This window comes from Oncorhynchus masou, chromosome 21, assembly GCF_036934945.1.
Source record: "Oncorhynchus masou masou isolate Uvic2021 chromosome 21, UVic_Omas_1.1, whole genome shotgun sequence".
NCBI classification, from domain to species: Eukaryota; Metazoa; Chordata; class Actinopteri; order Salmoniformes; family Salmonidae; genus Oncorhynchus; species Oncorhynchus masou.
Genome location: NC_088232.1, coordinates 32,276,462 through 32,288,531, shown reverse-complemented (window position 1 = coordinate 32,288,531; position 12,070 = coordinate 32,276,462). Strand labels below are relative to the sequence as shown.

Below are 12,070 nucleotides of genomic sequence, written 5' to 3'. Positions count from 1 at the left end.
GCTAAATAGCATTTCAATCGGTGACGTCGCTTGCTATGAGACCTTGAAGTAGTGGTTCCCCTTGCTCTGCAAGGGCCACGGCTTTTGTGGAGCGATGGGTAACGATGCTTCGTTGGTGACTGTTGTCTGCGTGCAGAGTGTCCCTGGTTTGCGCCCGGGTCGGGGCGAGGGGACGGACTAAAGTTATACTGTTACATCAGCAACTCACAACCATGAGCTGCCCACTCCACTCCCATGACCTGAGCCTCAGAGTCTAGGCGGTACCATAAACCTGCCTCTCAAACTCTCTCTGACCTGTGTGACCTGATATGTTTCTAGGAAGGTTACTAGGGGGCCAAACATCTACCAATTGTCTTGATTATACAGGTCACAATATACTTGCAGTCTCCCTCAGGCAGTGGCAGAGAGCAATATCGTTTTCTCTGCCTGTCAACAACCGGACTCATTCATATCTCTGGACTTGTGGGATGGTGTGCATGCCCAAAAACCACTACCTTTCTCACTTTTCACCCCCATGTACACTACCGTTCAAAAGTTTGGTGTCACGTAAAAATGTCCTTGTTTTCGATAAAAAAGCAAATATCTTTGTCCATTAAAATAACATCAAATTGATCAGAAATACATTGTAGACATTGTTAATGTTGTAAATGACTATTGTAGCTGGAAATGGCAGATTTTTAATGGAATATCTACATCGGCGTACAGAGGCCCATTATCAGCAACCCTCACTCCTGTGTTCCAATGGCACGTTGTGTTAGCTAATCCAAGTTTATAATTTTAGAAGGCTAATTGATCATTAGAAAACCCTTTTGCAATTATGTTAGCACAGCTGAAAACTGTTGTTCTGATTAAAGAAGCAATAAAACTGGCCTTCTTTATACTAGTTGAGTATCTGAAGCATCAGCATCATCATGAGTGGGAGTCCCCGGGGCACAACTGAGCAAGAGGACAAGTACATTAGAGTGTCTAGTTTGAGAAACAGACGCCTCACAAGTCCTCAACTGGCAGCTTCATTAAATAGTACCCGCAAACACCAGTCTCAACCTCAACAGTGAAGTGGCGACTCCGGAATGCTGGCCTTCTAGGCAGAGTTCCTCTGCCCAGTGTCTGTGTTCTTTTGCCCATCTTAATCTTTTCTTTTTATTGGCCAGTCTGAGATATGGCTTTTTCTTTGCAACTCTGCCTAGAAGGCCAGAGGCACGGAGTCCCCTCTTCACTGTTGATGTTGAGACTGGTGTTTTGCGGGTACTATTTAATGTAGCTGCCAGTTGAGGACTTGTAAGGCGTCTGTGTGTGTCAACTCTTGGGTTGCCTTATTCCCCTCTAACTGGGGGTGGTGTCAGTGGGTCACAAACCAGTAAAATAGTAGAGGCGGGTCCCTCTCTTTCATGCATTCTCTGCTAACGCGTGACATTGCCTTTAAATTTCAATCACGCTGTGACGCAGAACTTCCACGATTACGGATTGAATAGAGCCCCTAGTGTCATGTCATCATTCATGATACAAATATGTAGGCGTAACAGTATAGCTTCCGCCCCTCTCCTCACCCCTACCTGGGCTCGAACCAGGGACCTTCTGCACACATCAACATCAGCCACCCTCAAAGCATCGTTACCCATCGCGCCACAAAAGCCATTGCCCTTGCAGAGCAAGAGGAACAACTACTTCAAGGTCTCAGAGCTAGTGACGTCACCAATTGAAACGCTATTAGCTCACACCACCGCTAACTAGCTAGCCATTTCACATCGGTTACATAAGCCTAGCCTAGCATGCCTCAATGTTCATACATACCAAAGTCAAAAGTATTATGGAGGCTGTAAACAAATCAATCAAAGCTCAAGAACACTGTAGTGGACTACAGAATATGCGTTGAGCAAAATGTGTTCTGGCCTAAATTGAACAGGTGCAGCCTTTAGGTATACAAGGTATGAAACTGGTACCAAAGAGAGAACAGTATTTCCAAAGATCTGTTTGCAACAGAATCTGATTAATGAATATGCCCCAGTCCTTAGTTTTAGTTTGCGCTCATCATGTCACTGTCCATGGTGCTGAATGTGTACCCGCGGCTTCTACCAAAAGTATGTGGACACCTGCTTGTCGAACTTGTCATTCCAAAATCATGGGCATTAATATGGAGTGTGTCCCCACTTTGTGGAGTTGGTCCCCCCTTTGCTGTGGAGGCTGTTATAACTAACTTGCATTTGGTGTTCCAATTCATCCAAAAGGTGTTTGATGGGGTTGAGGTCAGGGCTCTGTGCAGGCAAGACAAGTTCTTTCACATCGATCTTGACAAACCATTTCTGTATGGACCTGACTTTGTGCACGTGGATAATATCATGTTGAAAAAAGAAAGGGTCTTCCCCAAACTGTTGCCACAAAGTTGGACGCACAGAATCGTCTAGAATGTCATTTTATGCTGTAGAGTTAAGATTTCCCTTCACTGAAACTAAGGGGCCAAGCCCCTATACAGGGGGTACCGGTAGAGAGTCAATGTGCGGGGGCACCGGTTAGTCGAGGTAATTGAGGTAATATATACATGTGGGTAGAGTTATTAAAGTGACAATGCATAAATAATAACAGAGACTAGCAGCAGCATGGGGGGGGGATTACAATGCAAATAGTCTGGGCAACCATTTGATTAGGTGTGCAGGAGTCTTATGGCTTGGGGGTTGAAGATGTTTAGAAGCCTCTTGGACACCTGTAATCTATGGCTTCTGGTTGGGGTATGTGCGTACCGTCAGTGTGGGGACGACGTCATCAATGCACTTATTGATGAAGCCAGTGACTGATGTGGTGCACTCCTCAATGCCATCTGAGGAATCCCGGACTGCCCCCATTCTCATCGACTGGGCTGTAGTGGAGCAGGTTGAGAGCTTCAAGTTCCTTGGCGTCCACATCACCAACAAACTAACATGGTCCAAGCACACCAAGACAGTCATGAAGAGGGCATGACAAAGCCTATGACCCCTCAGGAGACTGAAAAGATTTGGTCATAAAACTCCTGAACAACTAATCAAAGGGCTACCCATACCCCTCTATCACGCTGCTGCTACTCTGTGTTCATTATCTATGCATGGTCACTTTAACTCTACCTACATGTACATATTACCTCAATTACCTCTAACCGGTGCCCCTGCACATTGACTCTGTACCGGTATCCCCTTTATACAGTGCCTTGCGAAAGTATTCGGCCCCCTTGAACTTTGCGACCTTTTGCCACATTTCAGGCTTCAAACATAAAGATATAAAACTGTATTTTTTGTGAAGAATCAACAACAAGTGGGACACAATCATGAAGTGGAACGACATTTATTGGATATTTCAAACTTTTTTAACAAATCAAAAACTGAAAAATTGGGCGTGCAAAATTATTCAGCCCCTTTACTTTCAGTGCAGCAAACTCTCTCCAGAAGTTCAGTGAGGATCTCTGAATGATCCAATGTTGACCTAAATGACTAATGATGATAAATACAATCCACCTGTGTGTAATCAAGTCTCCGTGTAAATGCACCTGCACTGTGATAGTCTCAGAGGTCCGTTAAAAGCGCAGAGAGCATCATGAAGAACAAGGAACACACCAGGCAGGTCCGAGATACTGTTGTGAAGAAGTTTAAAGCCGGATTTGGATACAAAAACATTTCCCAAGCTTTAAACATCCCAAGGAGCACTGTGCAAGCGATAATATTGAAATGGAAGGAGTATCAGACCACTGCAAATCTACCAAGACCTGGCCGTCCCTCTAAACCTTCAGCTCATACAAGGAGAAGACTGATCAGAGATGCAGCCAAGAGGCCCATGATCACTCTGGATGAACTGCAGAGATCTACAGCTGAGGTGGGAGACTCTGTCCATAGGACAACAATCAGTCGTATATTGCACAAATCTGGCCTTTATGGAAGAGTGGCAAGAAGAAAGCCATTTCTTAAAGATATCCATAAAAAGTGTCGCTTAAAGTTTGCCACAAGCCCCCTGGGAGACACACCAAACATGTGGAAGAAGGTGCTCTGGTCAGATGAAACCAAAATTGAACTTTTTGGCAACAATGCAAAACGTTATGTTTGGCGTAAAAGCAACACAGCTCATCACCCTGACCACACCATCCCCACTGTCAAACATGGTGGTGGCAGCATCATGGTTTGGGCCTGCTTTTCTTCAGCAGGGACAGGGAAGATGGTTAAAATTGATGGGAAGATGGATGGAGCCAAATACAGGACCATTCTGGAAGAAAACCTGATGGAGTCTGCAAAAGACCTGAGACTGGGACGGAGATTTGTCTTCCAACAAGAAGTCCCCTCCAAGCTCGTCATCAAGCTCGAGACCCTGGGTCTCGACCCCGGCCTGTGCAACTGGGTACTGGACTTCCTGACGGGCCGCCCCCAGGTGGTGAGGGTAGGTAACAACATCTCCTCCCCGCTGATCCTCAACACTGGGGCCCCACAAGGGTGCGTTCTGAGCCCTCTCCTGTACTCCCTGTTCACCCACGACTGCGTGGCCTCCAACTCAATCATTAAGTTTGCGGACGACACAACAGTGGTAGGCTTGATTACCAACAACGACGAGACGGCCTACAGGGAGGAGGTGAGGGCCCTCGGAGTGTGGTGTCAGGAAAATAACTTCACACTCAACGTCAACAAAACTAAGGAGATGATTGTGGACTTCAGGAAACATCAGAGGGAACACCCCCCTATCCACATCGATGGAACAGTAGTGGAGAGAGTAGCAAGTTTTAAGTTCCTCGGCATACACATCACAGACAAACTGAATTGGTCCACTCACACAGACAGCATCGTGAAGAAGGCGCAGCAGCGCCTCTTCAACCTCAGGAGGCTGAAGAAATTCGGCTGCTGAGTGGCTGCTGCCTACACACTGACACTGACTCAACTCCAGCCACTGTAATAATGGGAATTGATGGGAAAGGATGTAAATATATCACTAGCCACTTTAAACAATGCTACCTTATATAATGTTACTTACCCTACATTATTCATCTCATATGCATACGTATATACTGTACTCTATATCATCGACTGCATCCTTATGTAATACATGTATCACTAGCCACTTTAACTATGCCACTTTGTTTACATACTCATCTCACATGTATATACTGTACTCGATACCATCTACTGTATCTTGCCTATGCTGCTCTGTACCATCACTCATTCATATATCCTTATGTACATATTCTTTATCCCCTTACACTGTGTATAAGACAGTAGATTAGGAATTGTTAGTTAGATTACTTGTTGGTTATTACTGCATTGTCGGAACTAGAAGCACAAGCATTTCGCTACACTCGCATTAACATCTGCTAACCATGTGTATGTGACAAATAAAATTAGATTTGATTTGAACATAAAGCAAAATCTACAATGGAATGGTTCAAAAATAAACATATCCAGGTGTTAGAATGGCCAAGTCCAAATCCAGACCTGAATCCAATCGAGAATCAGTGGAAAGAACTAAAAACTGCTGTTCACAAATGCTCTCCATCCAACCTCACTGAGCTCGAGCTGTTTTGCAAGGAGGAATGGGAAAAAATGTCAGTCTCTCGATGTGCAAAACTGATAGAGACATACCCCAAGCGATTTACAGCTGTAATCGCAGCAAAAGGTGGCGCTACAAAGGATTAATTTAAGGGGGCTGAATAATTTTGCACGCCCAATTTTTCAGTTTTTGATTTGTTAAAAAAGTTTGAAATATCCAATAAATGTCGTTCCACTTCATGATTGTGTCCCACTTGTTGTTGATTCTTCACAAAAAAAACAGTTTTATATCTTTATGTTTGAAGCCTGAAATGTGGCAAAAGGTCGCAAAGTTCAAGGGGGGCGAATACTTTCGCAAGGCACTGTATAGCCTCGTTATTGTTACTTGACTGTTGCTGTTTAATTATTTGTTACTTTAATTTTATATTTTTTGCTTAACACTTATTTTTCTTAAAACTGAGTTGTTGGTTAAGGGCTTACAAGTACGCATTTCACTAAAATCTACACCTGTTGTATTCTGCTATTGTGACAAATAAAATTAGATTTGACACAGAATCACGACTCGGGATATGACACATATACAGGAGGTTGATGGTTCGGTTCTCAGAATATTTATTATAACAAAGGAGCAGGTAATAGGGCAGGTAGAGGCTCGTAGTGCAAGGCAGAGTCTAAAAGGGACAGAACCGCAAGCCGAAAGGTCGGAACCGGGAAGACTCGAAAACAAGAACTTGTTTCACACGGAAACTACGCTAGGACAATTTCATAAGACAGAAAACGCAGTATAAATACACTGGGGATAATTGGGAAAATAGGAGACACCTGGCGGGGGGTGGAGACAAGCACAAGACATGTGAAACAAAACGTATTCGTCACATGCGCCGAATACAACAGGTGAAGTAGACTTTACAGTGAAATGCTTACTTACGAGCCTCTAACCAACAATGCAGTTAAAAAAATACAGATAAGTAATAAAAGTAACAAGTAAAGATCAGCGTACATCTACTTGGCCTATCTCTGATTTAGTTATATGCTTTGGCCAGGGTCTATTGATTTAAGTAGTCGTACGACCTTAACATTTAATTCATCATATGGAAATATTTAATAAACTAGCGCAACATTAGTTTCATGCCCACAGGAAGCATATACATACGTTTTGACCGCATTTCCCCGTGCTTGGCGTATGTATGTGCTTCGCTTTTCAACTTGCTAAAAACGAACAAGTTGGAGTCTGTGTGTGTACTTTTGTTTGTACCTCGCCACAGTGAAACAATGCACAGGTAGAACATATTGTACACATAACGCACCGTAGCCGAGCGCGGCACCCCAACGTAGCGTTCCGGAATGCTCTATTGAAAATGAATGACTTCCGCCAAGTACGTAAAGAGTTTGATGCATCAAATCAAAATCAAATCAAATTTATTTATATAGCCCTTCGCACATCAGCTGATATCTCAAAGTGGTGTACAGAAACTCAGCCTAAAACCCCAAACAGCAAGCAATGCAGGTGTAGAAGCACGGTGGCTAGGAAAAACTCCCTAGCAAGGCCAAAACCTAGGAAGAAACCAGAGAGGAACCAGGCTATGTGGGGTGGCCAGTCCTCTTCTGGCTGTGCCGGGTGGAGATTATAACAGAACATGGCCAAGATGTTCAAATGTTCATAAATGACCAGCATGGTCGAATAATAATAAGGCAGAACAGTTGAAACTGGAGCAGCAGCACGGCCAGGTGGACTGGGGACAGCAAGGAGTCATCATGTCAGGTAGTCCTGGGGCATGGTCCTCGGGCTCAGGTCCTCTGAGAGAGAGAAAGAAAGAGCGAAGGAGAGAATTAGAGAACGCACACTTAGATTCACACAGGACACCGAATAGGACAGGAGAAGTACTCCAGATATAATAAACTGACCCTAGCCCCCCGACACATAAACTACTGCAGCATAAATACTGATTGACATCGTAGGGCAGTGGTGTAAAACTACTTCAAAGTACAATTTAAGTAGTTTTTTAAATATATATCTTTACTATATATATTTTGAACTACTTTTACTTCACTACATTCCTTAAGAAAATATTGTACTTTTTACTACATACATTTTCCTTGACACCCAAAAGTACTTGATACATTTTGAATGCTTATCAGGACAGGAAAATACTCAAATTCTCGCACTTCAACCGAATATCCCTGGTCATGCCTCTGATCTGGCAGACTCACTATATGCCAAATGTTTTGCCAAATGGCAGCTGGTTTGCTTAATATAAGGAATTTGAAATTATTTATATTTTTACATCTGATACTTAAGTATATTTTAAACCCAATACTTTTAGTCAAGTAGATTTTACTGATTGACTTTTACTTGAGTCAAGGTATCTTTACTTTTTTCTATTAAGGTATCTTACTTTTTTTACTCAAGTATGACAGTTGGGTACTTTTCCCCATCACTTCAGTAGGGTGGAGCATTGACGTATTGGAACGTGGCCTGGGAGGCGAAGTGGCGTAGCTTGGGATCCGAAAGTGGTAGGAGGTGTATGCTAATGTTTCTGTTGTGTTCTGTATTACCAGTTTAGCTAGGTTTGCTAACGTAATCGTTGTAATGAAAATGGGACTGTTCGGGAAAACACAAGATAAACCACCAAAAGACTTGGTAAGTAAAGGCTTCTGGTGAGGGGCGACACGAGCTTGACAGCTAGCTAAACAACTCATTCTAAGCTAGGTACAGAACCTAACAGCTAGGCTAGCCTGCTCTGTTTATTTATGGTACTGTAACAAGGGCGACGTTTATCCAATACCTCTCATCACGATCTCCGTCTTATTTAAACTTGAATCGAATAACATCATATTGTAATGTAGCTAGCTAACGTTTACTACGGCAGTTTACGAGTTAGGTAACGTAAGCCAATTGTTGCTAACATTACCATTTGTTTGATTGTTATCTACACAGTAGCTAACTTGCTAGCTAGTTTATGGCCTTCAATATAAGTCGTGCTTGTTTGCTAGCTACTTGCATTGGAATCATTTGTAGCCTATATTTACAAACTTTATTCCCCCAAATGCTATGACTGCTGGACTGTTGCTCATTTACACACTAGCAGCCAGCACCATCTTTGGATGTAAACAAACGACCATCAATCTAACGTCACTGTACATGGTTCTGCCTCAAATTCACACGAAAGAAGAGAAAATTGTTTACACGTCATTTCCTTAAGCTTGACAGTGAATGACACATCTGAGTGAAATATTTTACTAGGGATTTGTTGAAGCTTAATTCACTTCACTTTTTTTCTGTCATTTAAGGTAAATGAATGGTCACTCAAAATCAGGAAAGAGATGAGAGTGATTGACAGACAAATTCGAGGTGAGAAGAAGTACTTTAAGGCTACTTTAAGGCTATGTGAAGCCTAGTCCAATATTGGTTTAAGAATGTCAGAGAGCAAAAACAATACACTATAATAATATAAACACCAAGGAAAGCTGCTGTCGAACTTCTGTCATGTTCTACATTAGTTTGTTATATTACATTATATTAGTGGTCTCTCATTGTTCCTCTTCTATCTCAGACATTCAGAGGGAGGAGGAGAAGGTAAAGAGATCCATCAAAGATGCTGCTAAAAAGGGACACAGGGACGTGTGTGTGGTTCTTGCAAAAGAGATGGTCCAGTCAAAGCGTGCAGTCAGCAAACTTTATGCCTCCAAAGCCCAAATGAACTCTGTACTCCTCAGCATGAAGAACCAGCTTTGTGAGTGTGAAGGAAACTACTGATGTTGCATCACCAGTTACAAAATGCCCAGGATAAGTTAATTTGATGACAAATTAATAGAAATGCTTTGTAACACTGGAAGCTAGTAGGGGTGCAGAGTTTTTCCTGGTCAGGCCAAGTGGTCAAGTCATGGCCCTAATATGAATATGTACTGCACATGTAATATGCTGTGTGTTACATTACAAAGGGGTGGTGTCTGGTATGTGACTCTGCTGTTGTTTTTCCAGCTGTATTGCGTGTAGCTGGCGCCCTTCAGAAGAGCACAGAGGTCATGAAAGCCATGCAGAGCTTAGTAAAGATCCCAGAGATCCAGGGCACCATGAGGGAGCTGTCCAAGGAGATGATGAAGGTCAGTCATATCCGCTGACACACTGTGGCCTCTGTGTTACTGTTGGGTACATAAATCCATCATTGCTCATGTGCATTGCTCTATTGCTGCTGCCTCACGTACCGGTGTGAAACCCTCTTTAGAGAGACTCAGGGAAGCCGTCAAGTTTTGAACCACTGCTACGATCCGAAGCTACAAGCATACAATTCATATAACCAACAATATTATGCACTATGTTCAAATTTATATTGAAGAATAAATTAGTAAATATTCTTTGATTATTGATATAACCTTTTGGTGCTGTGTATGTCCCACAGGCTGGTATCATCGAGGAGATGCTGGAGGATACCTTTGAAAGCATGGAGGATGATGAGATGGAGGAGGCAGCAGAGGCAGAAGTTGATAGGATCCTCTTTGAGATCACAGCAGGTAAAGATGGTCCTTCTGGTAATGAAACTGGTCTCAAAAAGTTGTTTGGGACTGTAAATGTTCACCTGTCTGGTGGGGGCTGATGGTAAAAAAATGTAATGTTGTACATGCTGACCCCTGGTGGTTTGTTCCATATTAGGCGCCCTTGGCAAAGCGCCTAGCAAAGTCACAGACGCCCTACCTGAAATGGAGACTCCTGCCGCAGCCTCAGAGGATGAGTCGGAGGAGGACATTGAGGAGATGCAGTCTAGACTGGCAGCCTTAAGGAGCTAAGATTGAGCTTTGACCGCTTTTAGTCCCATTAAAGTCTTTTTGCCTGCTCAAGTATGAACAAAGACAATTTTGGCCTAGGGTTAATCTAGTCTCTTCTCAAACATATTGTCTCTTTCTTTCACATTATTGTTTTTGATTCGCTTTGGGCTGAGAACTTTTGAATGCTTAGGGCTAAATAACATATCAGATCTGTTCTTATGAAAGTTGGCTTTTATGACCTTGCATATAATCTGGGTAAACCCAGAAATCACCCAAAGTGTGGTGACTGTATACCTATCCAATGTTGCGAAAATCTATATTAATCCCAAGATCGCTGAAAGAATGCTCATGCCTATCTAAAGTGATGAGTGTGGTCTGATTATTTTGGGGAAGCTGAGGCTTCATCCTGCAATAGGGTGGATTAACCACCCACTGGGCGAAAACAGGTTGAATCAACGTTGTTTCTACATCTGATCAATGAAATTACGATGAACCAACATAGAATAGACGTCGAGCTGACGTCTGTGCCCAGTGGGCAGAGACTTACTCTGAGCCGGTCACTGACATATCTAATCCGTAATGGAAATGTCTTGCGCTACATTGCGACATTAAATGAGTGACTCATAAAATTTTAGTGTTCATGAAACTTTAATCCATCACTACTCTGATCTAGTTCTAAAATGTAAAACAATATACACTGAGTATACCAAACATTAGCAACACCTTCTTAATAAGAAGTTACACCCCACTTTTGCCCTCAGAACAGCCTCAATTTGTCGGGGCATGGACTCCACAAGGTGTTGAAAACATTCCATGCTTCCCACAGTAGTGTCAAGTTAGCTGGATGTCCTTTGGTTGCGGGACTATTCTTGATTCACACGGGAAACGGTTGAGGATGAAAAACCTAGCAGCATTGCAGTACTTGACACAAACTGGTGTGCCTGGCACCTACTACCATACCCTGTTCAAAGGCACTTCAATATTTTGTCTTTCCCATTCACCCTCTTAATGGCGTACATACACAATCCATGTATCAATTGTCTTCAGGCTTAAAAATCCTTATTTATCTTGTCTCCTCCCTTAATCGGCACTGATTGAAGTAGATTTAACAAGTGACATCAATAAGGGATCATAGCGTTCACCTAGATTCACCTTTGTCAGTCTGTCATGGAAAAGCAGGTGTTCTTAATGTTTTGTACAATCAATGGATTTCATTTACTTTCAGCATTTGAAACAGGATCTAAAAAGCAAAGTTATCTGTACAGTGCATATATCTATTTTCTTTAATGTTGTTTGGAGGGGTAAAAAAAAGAATGCAAATTCTAACCAATTTTGGACGTCGAAATCGTGCTTCTTTAACTATTGTTGGCCTCAAAGTCCTTAAATTTGTTCTGCTTATTCAGTAAAACTGATTGGTTAGTCTCATTTCAGATCCTATGTGTTATGGGTTGTTTTTTTTCTGTGCATACTTTTGTTTTTTATGTGGCCAGGAAATTATGGAAATAAACATGAATGATTTTACTGTTGCCTGGCCTCTCAATACTTGAATGTTACCTGAAAGTTCAGGAAAATGGATGAGTAGGATGAAAGGAAAAAGTGAACAAATGTGTGTTTCGTTGGGTTGGTAGGCCACTTTACTTTTGTTGCTTTATTTTATGGGAAAGAGCAACATCTGTGAAAACACATTCAGGAGAGAGAGTCTTAGAGCGAAACAGTGCATCTTTCGTCTGGGTTGCTTTTCCCATGGCTTCAAAGGGATTAGCTTTATAACCAAATGTAACCAAACCCTATCTCTGTCCTCTGTTGATGTAGGTTACCAG

General features: G+C 42.4%; 1 protein-coding gene and 1 long non-coding RNA gene across 2 annotated transcripts; one reads left to right on the top strand and one right to left on the bottom strand.

The window, feature by feature from the left end:
- Nucleotides 1-6,888: 6,888 nt before the first annotated feature.
- Nucleotides 6,889-9,940, bottom strand: LOC135508161 (uncharacterized). The gene is made up of 2 exons (XR_010450763.1): nucleotides 9,861-9,940; nucleotides 6,889-7,283 (listed from the first exon to the last, which is right to left on the bottom strand). It is a non-coding gene; the product is annotated as an uncharacterized LOC135508161 (long non-coding RNA).
- On the top strand, nucleotides 7,935-11,771 carry LOC135508157 (charged multivesicular body protein 3-like). The gene is made up of 6 exons (XM_064928173.1): nucleotides 7,935-8,127; nucleotides 8,778-8,838; nucleotides 9,041-9,220; nucleotides 9,469-9,590; nucleotides 9,887-9,998; nucleotides 10,138-11,771. Exons 1-6 carry the CDS (start codon nucleotides 8,077-8,079, stop codon nucleotides 10,269-10,271), a joined length of 660 nt encoding a protein of 219 aa, XP_064784245.1. The 5' UTR covers nucleotides 7,935-8,076; the 3' UTR covers nucleotides 10,272-11,771.
- The last annotated feature ends 299 nt before the right edge of the window (nucleotides 11,772-12,070 follow it).